Source organism: Mauremys mutica, chromosome 19, assembly GCF_020497125.1.
Source record: "Mauremys mutica isolate MM-2020 ecotype Southern chromosome 19, ASM2049712v1, whole genome shotgun sequence".
NCBI classification, from domain to species: Eukaryota; Metazoa; Chordata; order Testudines; family Geoemydidae; genus Mauremys; species Mauremys mutica.
The window spans coordinates 20,462,362-20,481,427 of NC_059090.1; the positions used below are offsets into that span (position 1 = coordinate 20,462,362).

At 43.3% G+C, this 19,066-nt stretch overlaps 1 protein-coding gene across 2 annotated transcripts in view; it reads left to right on the top strand.

Moving 5' to 3' along the window:
- Window positions 1-449: 449 nt before the first annotated feature.
- The window catches only part of PPM1D (protein phosphatase, Mg2+/Mn2+ dependent 1D), a 35,973-nt gene continuing 17,356 nt past the window's right edge, over window positions 450-19,066 (top strand). The window contains exons 1-3 of one of the 2 annotated variants that reach the window (XM_044993412.1): window positions 450-1,135; window positions 11,752-11,980; window positions 14,610-14,734. In XM_044993412.1, coding sequence (XP_044849347.1) covers window positions 673-1,135; window positions 11,752-11,980; window positions 14,610-14,734 — 817 coding nt within the window. In that variant the 5' untranslated portion in view covers window positions 450-672. The remainder of the gene's footprint in view (window positions 1,136-11,751; window positions 11,981-14,609; window positions 14,735-19,066) is intronic. The other variant, XM_044993411.1, reaches the window with a different exon arrangement.

The following is a 19,066-nucleotide window of genomic DNA, read 5'->3' on the forward strand; positions in this document are numbered from 1 at the left end:
AATCTTCAGTTAAATTAAAATTTAAGACTTAATAGAGAACTAGGGTGATCAGATGTCCCAATTTTATAGAGACAGTCCCAATATTTGAGGTTTTGTCTTGTATAGGGACCTATTCCCGCCCCGATTTTTCATACTTGTTAACTGGTCAGTGGGTGACCAAATGTCCTGATTTTATAGGGACAGTCCCGATACTTGAGGCTTATTTTTATATGGGCTCCTATTACCCCCCACCCTCTGTCCTGATTAGAGAAGCCTCTGAAGTGGACCTAGGACAAGCAGAAGCTCTTAACGCAGGGTGGACAATGGCCAAAGCCCCTCGCTGCAGGGGGCACTGCAGAGGGTTGTTGCCAGGCCCGAGTCGCGGACTGGCGCAGGGGGCGCTGTTTCGAAGGCGGCCCGGGAGGTACAGTTAGCCCTGGCGTGCGGCAGGGGGCGCTGCGCCTCGGAACGCTCAGGTTCTGCGGGTTCCATCGGGGATTGTTACATGAGCGCCGCGTTCCGTGTCTCGGACATGCCCAAACAGCGCCTCGAACATAAACAATAGTCACCGGCCGCGGCTGGAGCTGCTGGCGGGGGAGCGCGCTAGAGCCGCTCGGCTGGAGACCCCGCGCTGGTCCTTTGGGGGCCTGCTACCGTCGGAGAAGCGGCTCCAGCCCCTACCCCGGTCCCCCCATGGAGGGTCTGTACTCGCTGGGGGTGAGCGTGTTCTCCGACCAGGGAGGCAGGAAATACATGGAGGATGTGACCCAGATCGTGGTGGAGCCGGAGCTGCCGGCCGAAGGGGAGGAGGGCCCCCCTTCCAAGGGCGGGTCGGGGCCTGGAAGCCAGCGGGCGGCCGAGTCCAGGGCCAGGCACGACCCCCTGCCCGCAAGCTGCCGGAGGAGAGGCGCTAGCCCGACGGCGGCGGAAGAGGAAGAGCAGTCCCCCGGCTCCAGCCGGTGCCTCCTCCGATCCGTGGCCTTCTTCGCCGTGTGTGACGGGCACGGGGGCCGGGAGGCGGCCCAGTTCGCTCGGGAGAACCTCTGGGGTTTCATCAAGAAGCAGAAGGGATTCTGCTCCGCGGAGCCGGCCGAGGTGTGCGCGGCCCTGCGCAAAGGCTTCATTGCCTGCCACCGAGCCATGTGGAAAAAGCTGCGTAAGTTACAGGCGCTGCCAGATCTGTTCAACTTCTCCCTCGCTTCTGCTCCTAATCTTCACCGCCTCTCCGAACCGTTATCAGGGCGGCAGCCTCCCCCCTCCCATTTGGGAATTGGCTGGGCAGTGATCGCCCCCCCCCCTTTTAGCAGCAGGACAATCGCCTTTTTACTTCTCTGCCTGCTACTTCCCCCCTGTTCCCTCCAATTTGCACCCCCGACCCGGGGTAAAAGGGGAGCACTTGTCTCCCCCCCCCCTCCGTGCTGTCCTATTCTCACACCATTTGGAAACAGGTCAGTATCATCCTGTATTGGGAACAAGACACCACCAAGTTTCTCCATGCGCTATTACTGAGAATAGGAAACACACCCCGGTTTCAGCCATCTCTTTCTTCCTTCACTTTCGACCCCCCCCTTTTTTTTTAAACATACTGGTGAGTTACATGCTTGCAAAGTTTCCCTCCATTGTTGCTGGAAACAGGACACTAACTCTATCATTATAATTGTTTCAGTCTACATGTGGAGAGGCTGCAAATGTGTCTGGGGGGGGGGAATGGTTTTCTGGTTCAATCAAGACATTTGGTAAAGATTATTTGGGGAAGGGAAAAGACCCCATGCTGTGAGGAGACATTGTTGTGGATAGAAAGGCACTAGGTAAAGACTTTGGATAAAAGAGGACAGGGTGATTGTGAAGCTGCATGTTGCCTTGCTAACAATGCAAGTTGGAACCCCTGCTAAATCTGTTCTGTAGATCTTGTTATTTTATGAAGTTGTGCATGTGGTCACCTCCAGGTTTTCCTTACCTAGAATGCCCTGAGACAAAGGGGGAACTTCTTTTAGTACCAAATGGGTCCCTTCCTAAGGACTTGGTTGACGTTTTTTTCTCAGTTGCCCCGTCTCCAGTTCTGCCCATTGATTGCTGATGGAAGGATTCAAAACATGCCTGCTGCAACCAGGATTATTATTTGTTACTTGTTTTACTATTTGAGTATCCGGGAATATTCTCGGTACTTTCCAAAACAAAGAGCACAGTCCTTGCCCTGAACACCGTACGAGCTAATAATACAGCATGACATAAGTGAGTGTCCTAATTATGCAAGAGAAGAGGGAAAGATTTAGGTGATATTATCATGCATGTGATGTTCCCTCACACATCTAGTAGGTGAGACTGCAGAAGTAAATTTCATGAGGATTTTAAATGTGGTGAGGATTGTGGCTTATTGATTAGTCTGGGGAGGCTTTATGCATATGGGACAGCATGGAAGAAAAGCATGAAGACAAAGGGGGTATGAAGGCTGGCAGGGAGAGGGAACACACAATGAGACCAGGTCAAAGTTGTAGGCAGGAGCACTGCGAATATTGGGCCTTGAAGTCAAGGATAAATTAGGATTCCATGCACGACACAGCAGGGAGCCAATGAAGTGATTCAAAGGGAATGACATGGTTGAAGTATCAGTTGAGACTTTTTGCAGAAAGATTTTGGACAGAGCAGGGTTTTCAGGGGTAAGATAAGTATTGGAAAGATCCTGAAAAAAACAGGTTGCCATAGTTGGAGTGGGGGATGTGGGAAAAGTGGCTGTTGGGGCAGAAAGGAAGGAGTGGATTTTAGAGCTATTGTAGAGGAAGAAGCAGCAGAACTTGATCAAAGCCTGGATATTGGGGGGAAAAGAGAGAAGTGGCAGCTAACCCCCAGATTATGGGCTTGCATGACAGGAAGCAGGGTGGTGATATGGACCCAAACAATGGGGAGAGAGAATGGAGATAAAGATCATGAGCTTGTTTTCTAGTTGTCTCCTTGCTGAGTGTGGTAACCAAGGGTGGTTTTCATAGTACGTGCAACCCCCCCCCCAAATAAAATAACAAAAACAAACAACTATTGACATGATGTAGGAAGTGCTATGAGCAACAACTGGTGAGTAACAAACAGAGCTTCTGAGATATAACTATTCTAAACTGTTCTCAAGGACAGCTAAAGCCAGGGCACTGCTTTTTGCTGGTAGTTCTGTAACTTCTCTGTAAGTTTTGCAGTAAGCCGTCCTCCCTGATTTCTGGAGCACAAACTTGCTAGCTTTTGCTGCAGGTGCAAGAAAAGTTGAGGTTTTCATTCAATAAAATATTCAAATAAATACTCCATAGTAAGTCAGCCTAACTCCAATGTAGAGAAAGCTAGGTTGATGGAAGAATTATACCAGCAATCTAGCCTCTTGGAGAGGTGAATTAACTACAGTGATGGGAAAAACCTTTCCCAGCAACGTAGGAAGCAACTATGCTGTAGCAGTGTGGCTGCTGCTGTAGTGCTTGTAGCGTACGCATACCCTGAGTGACTGTCCATGGTTACAGCCAATAAGCCATTGACTTGGATATTTCCAAGCCAACGACCAGGGTCCTGCAAGAGGGATCTGTCTTTGTTTTGTGGGCAGAGTAAAGCTGAGGTAGAGGAGCATTACATTGGATTATAAAACTGCTTCGGTGTGTAGCAAATGCTTTGTTGATCGATGAGGAAAGAGGGTCAGAAAACCAACATGGGGAGACCAGAAACAAAAGTTGTTTTTTTTTTTAATACTCTACCATGTAGTTGCACAACTGTAGTAACGTTGTTAGTTTTTCTAACACTGTTTTTCCCATTTAAAAAACAAACAAACACCGTTCCACAATTTATGTAGGGTTTTAGTGATATTTTGTGTGGAAGGAAGAAGGGCTTGGGGGTGTGTGTGTGTGTGTGTGTGTGTGTGTGACTAAAACAATACTTCCCATCTTGTTGTTTTATTAAATCTCTTGCTACACAGTGACTACAACTAGCTTATGTGTAGATTAATGGCAGGCTTAGAACACTTGCATTCCCTGGAACCAGCTGTTCCATTCCTGACAGAGTTGACTTATCTGATTCCACGCTTTCCAAGGTAGGTGGGTTAAGTTCCATGTAGTCTGCTGTCTGAATCTTTTGGAGGAGACCTTAAACAATGAGATCCTGTTTTAGTCTGAATGGATGTGTTTAAAAAACAAAACAGAATAACCACAAGGTCCTTTCTTCTAGAGAAGGGCTTTGTTCTGTTCTTGTTCAGCATTTCTCTTTTCCCCACTATTGTGCACACTGGGCTGGCTGCACTCCTTTGTAATACAAACTCCAAGGTGGTGTCTGTTTTGTCAGTTGGGGTGGGGTATTTCTATGTGTGACACCTGTTTAATACTAACTAGTAGTAATGCGTACATTTCTAGCTTGTCAAGCCCTGAAGGATTTTCACAGGTGGAAAGAGTAGGTACCTGTCTTAACATGTCTCCAAACAAGTTTTCAACTTGCCCATTTAAAATTCTTCACCGTAATGGTTCAAAATAGTGTTCCTAAATTGCTCAGGCCCATTACTGTATGGTACGGTGTGTAGCCTTGTATATAACAAGCCTGGTGAAGATTTGTTAACTCAGTTAACCAGTTTACACACTTCTAATTTGGGGCCTGTCTGTGCCAAAAGTATTAGTGCATGTTAGCACATTTGTCTTCTGCTGTTAAGGACATCCCAAAATCTAACTCCTTTAAAACAAATTGATACTGTGTGGGAAGAGCTATCTGAGTCTATAACTATTAGGCAGGTGATGGTGTTAGTGCACAGTTACAGCTATGTGGTAGACGGACGCTGACACTGGGGATATAATTATATGATTTAAATTTAAATGTTGGGATATAGATCTACAGAAGCGAGAAAACTATTGTTGAATTACATTACTTGGATGTAACAGCAGTTTCTTATTGTTCCTCTGTTGCCGAACATGTAGGAGAGATTATGTTGTTTACAAGAAGTGCGGGTATAATTCTGAGTAGTGAATGCAACTGTGTGGTGGTGTTGTCTCATCTCAATATTCCTCTTTTGATCACTGTCAACTTAGTGCACAGTAAAGTGGTCAATAATTTGTCAACTTAATGATGTACAACTTTGCCTTTATAGTTGGGTCATCTTGATCTTGCCTTGCAATAGTCCTGTAACTGTCAGAAAACCCCCTATTTATAAAGAATCCTACTGACAGTCCCTTAATCTTAAAGCAACATTACTAAGACCCCTGGTATGCATTGTGTGTGTGTTTAAAACAGATTATGTAGACTTCATAGGATAGCGTAATTGAGTGAAGGCTCCTTCTCAGTGGCCAGGTAGGGAAGACGCAAGGAACATATGGGAGCCATGGTAGTATTTTGAATGAGGGATGGCAGCAGTTGGAACCAGGGGCTTGGGAAGCTGTTGCAGCATTTTGGACAGGGAGAAAACCTAATGCTGTCCAGAACAAACAATGCATTGTGCCTTTTAACTGATAAAGTGGCATGTGCTCTCAGTGCATCTGATTTAGGAAAAATGGCTTTTGTCTACCATATTGGATTATCGGAGTCTGGTATAAACACAGTGCACTGGACTTGTTTTGTCAAAAGGAAACTTGGTCTTATATTTTATGTGTATGCTTAATGAAGGGGGGGAAAAGAAAGCTTGAAAGATGCATGTTGCTGGGTTGAGATAATACTCAGTGGCAGGCTACTGAAGTGCTGTTGGGACCTGTGATCCCACTGAAACAAATACTGAACTTAAGCCTCAGTTCCAGATCGCCAGATCAGGTGTGGTTAGGTTTGTGTGTCAGCACCTGGATTCTATACACTACAGAAAATCTGAAATTTCTGTGAGAATCACCACTTATCTAACGCAGCTGTTTTATTGCAGTGTATCTTTTAAGGCAACTAGCTGCAGCTCAAGAGTTAGCTGGGGAATTGGCCACATGAGAATAGTTGTGTAGTCAGTGGTGGATACAGCTTAATACTTAAAAAAACAAAACAAAACAAACCACAAACAAACAGAAAAAGTTAGGATCATTTGTCTGACCATCTGGTGTTGTGGTTGTAGACACACCTGTAACAACCTGTTATGTCTTTAGTTTACGTTTAGCAGGATGAAAAAGAAATGTACATCTTTATATCTTAGTAATTAAAATGGGAGTCTGTCTAGTCTTGGCTTGACCCTTGCTTTGGAATTAACAGTAAAACAATTTGTACCAAGAGTCCTTATTTTGGAAATAAAAGTGCATACCTGACTACTACTGAACCTTTTATTTAGTGTAAGAAAAACAAAAAACACTGCATTGGTGTTTAAAAATAACCATTCTGCATTAGGGTTATGAAAAGCCTGATTTTTTTTTAAGTGGTTAAAACAAGGAAATTGAGTTAAAACTGCTACTCTTAACACTGGGCTTTTTGAGGGTCTTAAAACAATGAAGGGAGGAAGGGATCTGTTAGCCAACTTAAACTTGATGACCTAAGTATGAGTGAGATTCAGAGTGAAATGGCAGGTAAAATCCACCTTGCATTAGCTAACTTGAGTTAATAACACTCCACTACCTCAGTGAAAATAAAGCCAAAGTCTTTTACAAGTGTTCAACATGACAGCACTTTTCTAAAGTAGGCAGATATCCTCATTTTATGAAGTGAGAAGAAACTTGAGGCATGTAAGTGCCTTCCCTCAGAGTCATAGGTTTTAGTAATTGATCTGGAGTCTTGACTCGTCCACTGATGTCTGATCAGGTCTGCATTCTTTGAAAGTAGTATTATATTAACAGAATCCTTAGTTCTTTGTTTCAGACTATATACAAGTCACTGCTGCATGTCAGATCCATTTTGGGCTAATGCTCATGGATAAACCCTATCACCACATTTGTTTCAGCTTTTTTAAATCTTTTTTTGTGTGGCCAATGATAATGAATGTACTGCTTGCCCACCGAACAAAAAGGATTTTAATAATTTGTGTTTGCTAGTTAGACTACAAGAGAGATGTGTTTTGAGATAGCATGGTCTGAATCTCTGAAGAAAGTCCTATTCTAGATTATATGTAGTATTCACCACTAAAACAAATCAAGGCTTAACTTGCTTAAGCCCCTTAATGTAGATGGACCTAGGTGTGGCTTAGTGAGAGCTTAAAATCATGTGCTCTTGCTGTATCTGTTTTGTTTACAAATGTGGGATTTTGGTTCAATGCTTTTCATTTTACATAAACACTAATTTGATTGTCTAATACAGTTCTTTATTGCAAAAAAGGGTTTGTTGCAGCTAATGAGTTCCTACCAGTGTATGTTGTTGTGTAATAAATGCACAGGTTAAATGGAAATGAGGATTTCAGAGTTCTGCCTCAATCTCACCATTTTATGAGTGTATTAAATATATCCACAGTTGTCATGCTTGTTAGACAAAGCCCTTTTTTGATCCACCTGTCAGGTCAATGCAGTTTGTGTTCAATAAATAATTGGGGATGAAATTGATATCTGGTTAAATTTTTAAATGGGGAGGAAGTGGTGTCTGCTGGCTAAATGCACAACTGGAAGTTAGGACTCTGGGGTTCTTCTAGACATAATTTTGTCATAGACTTGATCTGTGGACTTGGGCAAGCCACTTAACCTCACTTTGCCTCATTTGCGAAGTGGGTGGGATAGTAGTCGTCCACCTCTCAGAGATCTTGGGACAAAATATTTGTAAAGTAATGTTTGATCCCTTGTTGAATAGTGCTATAGAAGTACACAACGCGTAAGCCTGGTCTGCACCTAGAACTTAGGTTGACCTGGCTACATGGATCAGGGCTATGAAAAACGTGCTCTGAGCACCATAGTTTGGCCCACCTAGCCCCTGGTGTAGATGTCTCTAAGTCAATAGAATGATTCTTCTTTTGACATAGTTCCCATCTTTCAGAGAGGTGGACTACCTACATTGATGGAAAAACTCTTTCTGTCGATAGAAGAAGCCTCTACACCACAATGGGACAGCTGCAGCTCGGTAGCTGTGCAGCTGAAGTTTAAACATATCCTTATTGTCTGAAGGCTCCAGTCCTTTCATTCAGTTAACAGAAGGTGAACAGTGGGAAGGCACCTAAACCCGTACAAGTGATAACCTTCAAACAACAGGTTTCAGAGTAGCAGCTGTGTTAGTCTGTATCCGCAAAAAGAACAGGAGTATTTGTGGCACCTTAGAGACTAATGAATTTATTTGAGCATAAGCTTTCGTGGGCTACAGCCCACTTCATCGGATCATGCAGTGGAAAATACTGTAGGAAGATACATACATACATATATATATATAAACACACGCGCACACACACACACACACACACACAGCATGAAACAATGGGTGTTACCATACACACTCTAACGAGAGCTATTACCAGTAGGAGAGAGAGAAACTTTTTGTAGTGGTAATCAAAATGGTCCATTTGCAGCAGTTGACAAGAAGTTGTGCGGAACAGTGTGTGTGTGGGGGGAATAAACATGGAGAAATAGTTTTACTGGGTGGGTGGGGGAAATAAACATGGGGAAATAGTTTGTTTATTCCCCCCCCACATTGTTCCATATATGTATATGTATTTATTTATGTATGTATGTATCTTCCTACTGTATTTTCCACTGCATGCATCCAATGAAGTGGGCTGTAGCCCACGAAAGCTTATGCTCAAATAAATTTGTTAGTCTCTAAGGTGCCACGAGTGCTCCTGTTCTTCAAATAACAGAATTTCTGGGCAAGAATTTTAAAGGTTATCCATGTCTCTGACTGAAGATTTTGATTCCAAAGAGGGAATCCAAAAAGCTTTTCTTTTTTAAACAATGGCTAAGAAAAATAATTGATGCATTTGTGTTTGAACGCAGCTGCCCATGTTGTTTTCCTGACTCTGCCTGCACACATTCCTTCTAAATGTTTTATTGGCTTAATCTCTACTGGCCAAAGTAATATTTCTCTTCGAAATTAATTAGCGGGGGCCTTTCTCCACAGTTGTTGTTGGTATAGTGGAGTGCCAGCTCTGCTATAGTTCAGGTTTAGAATAGCGTTCTATTTCATGCTGGACTTTTTAAAGTGCTTTAAAATCTCCAGTGTTACTTAGCCATGGTCTACACTGGTGTGTGTGTGTGTTACGCAACTTCAGCTACGTGAATAACGTAGCTGAAGTTGACATACTTAGATCGACTTACCGTGGTGTTTTCACTGCGGTGAGTCAACTGCTGCTGCTCCCCTGTCGACTCCGCCTGCGCCTCTTGCGGCGCTGGAGTGCAGGAGTCGATGGGAGAGGGCTTGGGGGTCGATTTATCGCATTTAGACTAGATGGATTCCCGCTGGATCGATCGCTGCCCGCTGATCTGGTGGGTAGTGTAGACATACCCTTTGATTCCTTTGAAATTTGGTGTGCCTTATGGGGGAAAGGGTAGGATTAGTGATCCAAATTTGGGGTCATTTGGAAAGGGGTTCTTGAGGTACAGCTCCCCCTCCTTGGGGGAAAAAAGCAGCTTTTCTTAAGATTTATGGATTCTACCAGGGCTGCAATCCTGGCACAAGGGTCTTAATTGCTCAAGAGTTAACCCTAGAAAGTACATGGCACCCAGTATCTCTGGGGGAAGCAAAATTGCAAATGGTATTAGGGAGAGAGTTTAGCTCGCTAGTTAAGCATGTGCCTAATTCTTATGCACCAGCTGGATTACTGTGCGCACAGAGTAGCCAAAAGACTTTCTAGCCTGCCGATTTCTGTTGCAGCTGGTCAGCTAAAGGGTGTATGCAGAATCTCTTGATCCTGATCTACCCTCAGCCAATGTTCAGTTTTCTGCCCTTGAACTGATAAGGTTTGAAGGGGTGTTGCTAAAATCTGTCTTTAAAATAAAAATGGGGAAATGCAGTCAAACTGTTTTTGAAAATAAAATAAATTAGACATGTGAATGCTTGCTGGGAGGTGAAGGAGCGGAGGAATGGGGGGAGTAAGTGGAAAGGTGTTTGGGACTCCAGCGAGGGGAGGGTGGATTATGGTGACAGGGGGATGGGGAGAAGGGTTGGAGGGCTCAGGTGAGGGGGGATGAGGGTTCTTCCCTTTTAATGATGTAATTCTCCCAGGTTAAAGCACCTGGTTTCAAGGCCTAAATATGCTGATCTTGCTGTATGTTTTTATTTCTGTCCCAGAACATATGGAGGCTGCAACAAGGAGCATAGTTGTCTTGAATGGTTCGTGAAGTTGCTGGAACCTGAAGATAATCCTCACTTTACTGATGCTTGTCTGATTAAATAAGTGTATCAGGTTCCTCATGTTGGTTTTGTTCTGTTATAAAGTGGATGCCATAGGAAAGTACATACTGTGTACTATACTATGGTATTTCTGATACGTGGAATATATACTGCAGTGGAGCATACTGTACTGTGGGAAATGCAAACTCTTTAATGGTAACCATTGTAAGTGTAAATTGTAAAGTACAATAGATAAAATATGTTAGAGAAATGAATCCCCTTTCTGAAGAGTTTACGATCTAAAGACATGAGCAGGTGCAGTGCAGAACAAGCATAAGATGAGGTTGCTATTGACAGTTGGTTTCATGGAATGGTAACGTGTCTGATGTTTGAAGGAGGGAGGGAGATTGTGGGGCTAGGTGTATCTTAACTGGGGGGCTGCCCCAAACATTAAATGGGCTGTAGGAAAAAATCAAGTCAGTAGTGTAGATGAAGTAGACAAAGGGAGCAGTTAGGAGAGAAATTTGGGCACAACTTTTGGAGCAGGAGGGGAGCGTAGGAGGGGATGAAGGTAAAGTTGGCAGGGGCAGAGTGGTGACTGAGAAAAAGCAGGAATTTAATGTGAAGAGGTTTGAATTTAATGTGGAAGGGGAGGAGGAAAAGCCGGCATAGATATTTAATTTGCGTTTAATTCTGAATTGGAGGGGTATCTCTTGGGTAGTAAGTTTTACATGGGGCTGTGGGATAGCAAACATAAGAAACTTGTGCAGTTCTGTCCTCAGTGTGGACATGTGAATAATTTCCCCTGGGTGATGCAAATAGACAATTTATTTTGAGCTACTATTTAAAACCAAAATACACATGGATATCAAGGCAGTCATTCTGTTACCTGTAAGGGTCTGTAATGTCCAAACAACTAAGTCACCTGATTTATCTGACACTCCTACAACTTCTAATAGGGAGGTGAACATTCGGCTTCACTGAATCTTGGGAGATATTCTCAACTAACACCATATCTCTTTTTGTGTGTGCTGATTTCCTCCAGCAGCAGTCAGACAACTAAACCCTGGGAGATGCCTTTCAAAATCCCACCTCAGTATTTTGACCTCAGTATGGATTATTTTTTATTTTTTAATCTGAAGTTACATTAATTTTATGCTCATAGAAAGGAAAAACCTGAGAGTGTTGGTTTGAACCAGTCATAATGTGGTCATACACACACCTCATTGTAATTTATTCAGACCTCTCTGACACACCCCTTACTCTTGATCTGCTATGCCTCTGCTTTCTTGGTTTTTGTTTCTTCATGAATAGAAATTAACAACTGTGCTAAAATCTGTGGGTTTTATTTAATGTAGACAGATGGAGACTATGAAGGCCATTTTCACTGTGACTTGTGGTAAGGCTTGAAACAGGTGAAGAAGAAACACCTATTCAGCCACTCAGTTTCTAGTTTGACTGACACTGGCATGATTTGGCCTGAATATTACTCATTAATCCATTCTTGACATCATTACAAAATATTTTTCTTCAGGTAGTTGTAATATCTTGGGGCTTTTTAAATAATCTCCTAAGAGGGGGTTAATGACAAGTTTCAGAGAATAAAAATGTAGCTTTTATTTCTCATTGCAGCAGAGTGGCCAAAGACCATGACTGGCCTCCCAAGCACATCAGGAACTACCGCCAGTGTGGTAATTATCCGTGGGTCAAAGATGTATGTGGCGCATGTCGGAGATTCAGGAGTGGTGCTGGGAGTCCAGGATGACCCCAAAGACGACTTTGTTAGGGCCGTGGAGGTGACACAGGACCATAAGCCTGAACTTCCAAAAGAAAAGGAGAGAATCGAAGGTCTTGGGGGCAGGTAACTCTGTGTTTTGTTTCTCATTTCAGTTTCTCACGTCACTGTCCTTGTCCTGCTGATCGAATGGGTTCAAGTCTACTTTGCATTTGCAGCTCGGTGAACCTGTTTGAACCTCTTCTGTGTTTCTGCCATTTGGGCTCTGGCTATCCAGTGGGTTAGCCGTGGGGAAGAGTTGCGTTATTTTACTCTCTGGTACTAGTGCCATTTTGCTGGAGGTTTATGGGATGAGGTGATTTTTGATTTCCGAATGGAAGCCCAATGAAATCTCCAAAGTGAGAAGTATATTTGGGGTTCTGAAAAAAGTGGGAGAAGAAGGGAGGGGTGGTTGCTGACTAACCTTGTTCTCCTTGGCTTAAGAGTATTTGAAAGAGAAATTTGTTTTTCCATGTAAAGATTAACTATGAGCTGTAGAGTGCTTTTCTCTATCAAATGAAGAAAATATTAAGGTTTTGGTTGCAACATAGTGTTCATTTTGCAGTTGGTAAGGCCTCTATTGGAATGCAGTACCCTGTACTGGCAAAAGATGGTATCTTCCATATCTAATTAGGATCTATCTGCTCTATAAAAGTAAAATTTCTGGTGCATTTTACATTGCCTTTGAGGTAACAATGCCAGCTGTAGAACAGGCCTTGCAAGACTTTTCTTTAAAGAAAACTAAGATCACAAATAAATAACAGAACACTGTATTTAAACACTGTAAATCTGAACATTGTCATAGTATTTGAACATTGCTACCTCCTCTACTTGCCAAAGCTGACTTTTTGGGTTTCTTTTCCATGAACTGACTGATCTTAAAACATCCCAGAAGGAGTCGAATTGCAGTTCATGCATGTTCCCTATAGCTGAGAGGTAGGGGAGCAAGCAGGAAGCCTTGTCAGATGGCACCAGTGCTGTGAAACAAACCTCAGGGCTCGAATCTGGCACAGCTTCATAGGAGCCCTGTGCTCTTTTGTTCAACAGTACTGCACCAGATGGATGGGCACCGTTCCCTTCTTTTAGCAGTTCAGAGTGCAGAGATCACTGAAGGTTTTCCTGTTGACATTGTTCACACAAGAACCCTGTCAGCTCATTAACCTTCAGATATTTGTGTCTTTAGCAGGTGGAAGCAGATCAGCTAGCTGCATTTGGGATAAGAGGTTTCTGAAATGATAACTTGCTGTTTCACTAGGTTAGTGCCTGTAGAAGTTACAGGTTTCCAAATGTGCTTTTCTGTCACTGGCTGAAGGACACAGAATATATTCTGAAGTTCCTAGTTGCAAGTGGGCAATTCCCAGAATTTCCTTTTTTACAGGAGTGGTGGGGATTGATATTGTCGTCTTGTTGGTGGTCCTTCAGCTTTTCCCAGAGTTGGTGACGAAACTGGCAGAGACTGCCCAGCTACTCCCAGAACCGTGAGACGTGCCACTGGGCAGGAGTATAGTGGGATTGTGCTAGCAGGACATCTTCACTTCCCGTGAGAGAGAGGGGAAAAGGTGATGGGAGAAGAGGAGAATTGGATCTGCTAGTCAAATTAAGAAAGCTTCCCCACTAAAAATCTGTTTAAATGTCAGTGTGGGATGGGATCTTCTTCCAGGTAGAAATAATATTAACATGATTTGGCCATTAGGGTTCCAAATGGGCATGGTGAATCTGAGGACATAGTCTTTGTGATCCTTCCTCCTATGCATATCACACCATGCCACGCAATAACGGGGCTCAATTCATCACTGATGAAAGGGCTTCAAAGTCCCTGGAGTTGCACCTGGAATAAATGTCATACAAAGAGTTTGGAGGCTGCTCCATAGCGTTTCAGTGTCTAATTGCCTATGGCTATTCCATAAGTGAAGCTAGCTTTGGTGCCTGGTCCATAGCGTCTTGGAAAGTAAGCTTATTACCAAGCTGTACCAATGCCTTTTTCCACTACCTCTTCTGGGTATGGCTTATCGCCTCTCACCACAATAAGCCTCTTATTCCGCACAGCTTCTCCTTCATGTCCCCAATAACTTTATGTGAGCGAACTAATTTCACTGCTCAACATCTGAGAGCAGGTGTTAAAATTTAAATGTAGAGCTGTTTCTTTTATTTGGACTTGAGAGCAGATGATGACTGTTCTGTTATTTCTGCCTCCTGTTGCTACTCTAGCAAGAAAACCTCTACATTAAGACTGTTTAAGGTGGCTCTTTTCAGTTATTTTTAAACCACTCACTCCTGCTGCTGACTATCAGAGCCATGGCAGGTAGTAAAAATGAAAGAGAGAACCCTAAATAACACTGCCCCTTTGGGATTTGACATTGATATTATGCAACCCAGCATCTCAGGGGAACAAACTTTGTTTGTCGTCTCCTCTGATGTGAGGGAGACATTTAGTGGCGTTCAGGTGATCAGCAGGAAGCCAAAAATCCCCATAGCTTTTCATCTCTTTTTCTGTCCCCTTTGCCTCGTCTGTCAAAGCTGGGCTAAAAACCTCAAATTATCACAATCTCACTGTTTTCTGAAGGATGCGTCTACACTGCAGGCCTTAACTGAGGTCATAGCATTAATTCCGTACATAGTAGGGCTAACTGTTTCTGTAACTTAAACCATACAAAGTCAGCTGGGTTGTGACTAATTGTTTTTTTACTCTCCACCCCTTTGTTTCTAATACCTCTAGTGTGATCAATAAGTCTGGTGTGAATCGGGTTGTCTGGAAGAGACCTCGGCTGACTCACAATGGCCCTGTGCGGAGGAGTACAGTCATTGACCAGATTCCATTCCTGGCCGTGGCACGAGCGCTTGGTAAGTGGTGTCCAGGCCTAGCACCGGTGAAGTAAGAGACCTAAATGTTGAAGCCACAAAACAAACAGTGGTATCTTCTTATAGAAGGGAAGGTGTCCCTGCATAAAGAGGATCAAAGCAGTGTGAATAGAGAATTTCCCAAATAGAGCTGAAGAGGGTTTGGCTTAATGGGTGAGTGAAAGCTCTCCCCTGTGATATACAGAACATGTGTCCCTGTTAGTCTTGCGAAGCTGGCTTCTTCACTTCAACACAAGTTTTTTTTCCCCTTAAAGGTGGTATGTATCTGTGAGCTGGAGGGCATGCTGAGTCTTCTCTGTTGAAATAAATGGAAACCACTCCAGAATGCTTGATGAGGTGATATCCAGCATTATTGCAGCAAAATGTGAAAGACCTGATTCTTCCCTTTGTGATGCCTACTATTTTCTATCTAAAGATCCCAGGAAATAACAGAAGAATTACTGCCAAGTATAAGACTTAGCCATATATTTGTACATATATATTTTTGCCTTTGGTGGTCCCATAAAAGAGTTAGTCGGGGAAGCGTGTTGGGCAGAATCATGTTCAGAAGGCAGGTTGGTCATGTGTTTTGGGTCTGCCATGTATTGTGTAAGAACTCTTGGAGGAAAAGCTTTGTAGTTTGGTAGCAGTTGGCAAAAACCACTTGATGTCCCTACATGCTGAAGTCTTTTCTTGTCACTTCCTTCCCCTGGATTTAAATGCTGAATCTAGCTTTGTACGTACAGCGCTCTCTCTTCCTTTCCCCTCTGTGCTCTTAGTTGGGAATACTCTGTTCACATCTGAAGAAGACCGGTCGGTACAGCTTTTAGGAAAGGTGATTTCTAATTCTTGTATTTTTCTTATAAATACAATACCATGACTTCACTCCTCTTGGGATAGCTGGTCAGCACTCTTATGACTGCATCATTGTCCCTCAGCCAGCCAGTAGAGGCTGTCATGTGAGGCAGTCTGGCTTCAGAAGTGTGCTGTCTCACTTAGTAATTGCTTAGTAATATTGCCACTGGCTTACAAGCCAGTGCTGTTTGTGCTTCACCTGAAACTGTCCAGTGCTAAGAGCAAGTGATATTACTCTTTTGTGTGACAATAACAGACACACTAATTTGAATTACATAGCAAGTGTAGGTATTGTGGCAAACTTGGGGTGTGGAGAAAGCAAGATGAGGGATCAGGTGAGGAACATACTTTTTCGCCATGTCAAGCTAACACGATTCTTCTTTAAAGAGTGGGGGGAGGGATAGCTCAGTGGTTTGAGCCATTGGCCTGCTAAACCCAGGGTTGTGAGTTCAGTCCTTGAGGGGGCCATTTAAGGATTTAGAGCCAAAAACCCCCACAAACAAACCATCAGGGACAGTACTTGGTCCTGCTAATGAAGGCAGGGGGCTGGACTCAATGACCTTCAAGGTCCCTTCCAATTCTATGAGATAGGTATATCTCCATATTTAAATTATATTAGTAGTCTCTGTATAACACCTTGCAATTGTTCATTATGCTTCAAAACCCCTGTGGGAGACATTATCCTTGTTTCGTAGATGGTGAAACAGAGCCAGAGAGGTTAAGTGACTTGCTCAAGGTTAGGAGACAGAGCTGTGGAACAAACCCAGGAATCATAACTTTCAGTCTTGTGCTCCAGCTACTAGGCAAAACATGCACTTGCTCCCCTTTCCTACAGGTGAGCATATATTGCTCTGGAGACGGTAAAAGGTAGAAGAGTTTTTAATTTGGTAATAGTTCATTCTCCCCTTTCCTTCTTCCTTTTTGTGGTTTTGAACCGGTCGTGAATTTTCCAGAAGGCTTAACGGTGTTTGGGTCTGATTCCTCTCAGCAAGTCAGTTTTGGCTGGGTTCTGTGTGCAGATGGGGATTCAGCAAATGATCCATCTGTTAGGCTCCTATTGTGGCCTTTACAATTCTCATCTGGATGGAAAGGGTTGCTGGAGAGTCTGGGTGCAAGAGAGGAGAAAATGTCCTGTGGCAGCAGTTCTTGCTTTTGAAGTCAAGCATGCTTGAATCTTTAAAAAGATGTTCCTAGATGACCTGAAGATGCCAAGTTTACACTGGCTAGAATGACAGTGTTTTGGTGCAAACTCTTCACATCCTCTCTGTGCATGAGGTATGGCCACCTCTTGAGAAAAGGAACGCAGCTGTGTTCCTTCCCCTAGGACCCAGATGGTGCACAGATGCTCAGTTTGGAAACAGGATTTGACTCCATGAGGGGCATGCTGGCCTCAAAAACTGCTTATGCAAGGCCTATCACAACTAAAATCATTGGTATTCATGCTACTAAGCTCCGTTCGACCACTTGGCTGGCTCCCAGCATTGCTGCTCTGGTTGGCACCAACACTTCATGCACTGGAGTCTCTCCAAGTAATTCCGTTTGCTCTGACACTAATAACCAGGTTAATCCTGACATACTTTTCTGTTACCAGCACTGTAGTCAATTTCACTAGTTACTAGTACAACCAGTGGCTCCGCTGTGCCCAGATTTGGGCATTACACTAATTTTTTGCAGGATGCCAGTAACATAAAATATAGATACCAGCTGTACAGGTAGCTAAATGATTGTCTAGGCCAAATTTTTTTGCCAGGGGAACGTCAGTCTGCTAAATAGGCATTCCCATCTGCCTCTAGCAGGCAATGGTACAGAAGTTCATCTGCTCACAGGCTGCAAATTTCTGAACACAGACCAGGTAATTATATCTTGTGTGTTCCCAGCTTCTGCTCTTCTGATACTTCGCAGTGTATTAATGAGATTTCCCAACTTCCTGCAGCTCATGTCTGTTCCTTACTCACTTTTTATTTTGATATGGAAATGGGACATTTTAATTTTGATGATCTATTGATTTTTCCTTCTCTAAACCCGGTCATCACTGTAAGGAATGCGGTGAACATTTTAAATATAGCCAATGCCATAAACGCTATAGAAAAACAAATATTTGGACAGCAAACGTAAGATTGGCACAGTTAGTGAGCCATCCTGGTGAAATTAATTCTCCCCAAATTCCCCTTGCTCTTCTACTTTTGGCATACCATCCTTCTGCCCTGAACTAAACAGTGGTGCTGTATATTCTTAAACAGCTTTCCACTTCAGTGGTGACTGTAATTAAGTAATGTATGAAGTAATCTATTTATAGCCTATCAACCCCTCTATCGGATGTGTATGTTTTTAATTAGCTACTTCTCTGTAAAGTGCCTAGTGTGCTCTTGGTACTATGTAAATGTATGTAAGGTGCCCTTAGATCTTCTGATGACATGCTATAGAGGTGCACACGATTGTATTGTAATTTAAACATAAATATTTGTACTTAACTCTTCTGGAAAAAACCCACCTTACTGTAGATTGTGCCCAGTTTGGTTTGTAATGGCTATTTAATGTACAGTATATAACGCTCTCAAGCCAGTCCTATTACAGGGCACTCCTATTACAAACCACTCCCATTTCAGGAATAGTGTTGCAAAGACTCCACTGAACATGCTCACAGACAGCATTTTGGGGAGAAATTTCAAAGAGCAGACTAGCCTCTCCAGAACAGCCATTCTCCAGAAAGCATGTGATAAAATAGATTTCCCTGCCTCTCCCTCTCCCTCTCCCTCTCTTTTAGAAAGATTGCCGGATGGGTAGCAATTCGGTTACATTCCTTATCAAAGTTACATTAACCCATTAGCTTCTGGCTTCTGCAGCGACTGCTGTGATCAAATATGGCTGCCTTTCAGTGCTCTATGGGTGAGTGGCCGGGTACCTGGTAGGTAGCACAGAGATGCGACTCTTGCTCCCATGTACTTGGTTCAATTGGAAGAAGTAGTTAGCTTTGATGTTGAAGAAATAATTCTGAACTAAATTTCTGGTCTGTTTTTATCTTTGTTTTCTGGTAGCATCCAAAGGCCCCAATCTCTATCTGGGCCCTATTATAATATGTTGTGGTGTACAGACCTAGCAAGGACGTTGTCTTGGCTCTGAATAGCTTACATGATAATTTTAAACTGGAAGCAATGCCTGAGTATAACAACGGTAGGAGAAGAGATTAAAGCAATCATAAAATCATGCAGTTATATAGGCCGGCTATGCGCACAACTGGATACTTATGAATATTTCTTTAGCTGGTATTTATAAGTTATCTCCTGCTGTTCCACAACCTGGCCAAGATTAGTTGGCTAATACCTTGTGGGCATCGTAGCAGGAGTGGGTCTTGAGAAAGCCTTGCAAATCACGTGGGCAGTTTCTTGATGGGGCAGTGCCTCGGATCTGAACCCAGTTCTTATTTTCTGTAGGATTTTCATTTTTTTGTCCTCAGGAGGACTGATCCAGAGCCGAAATCTG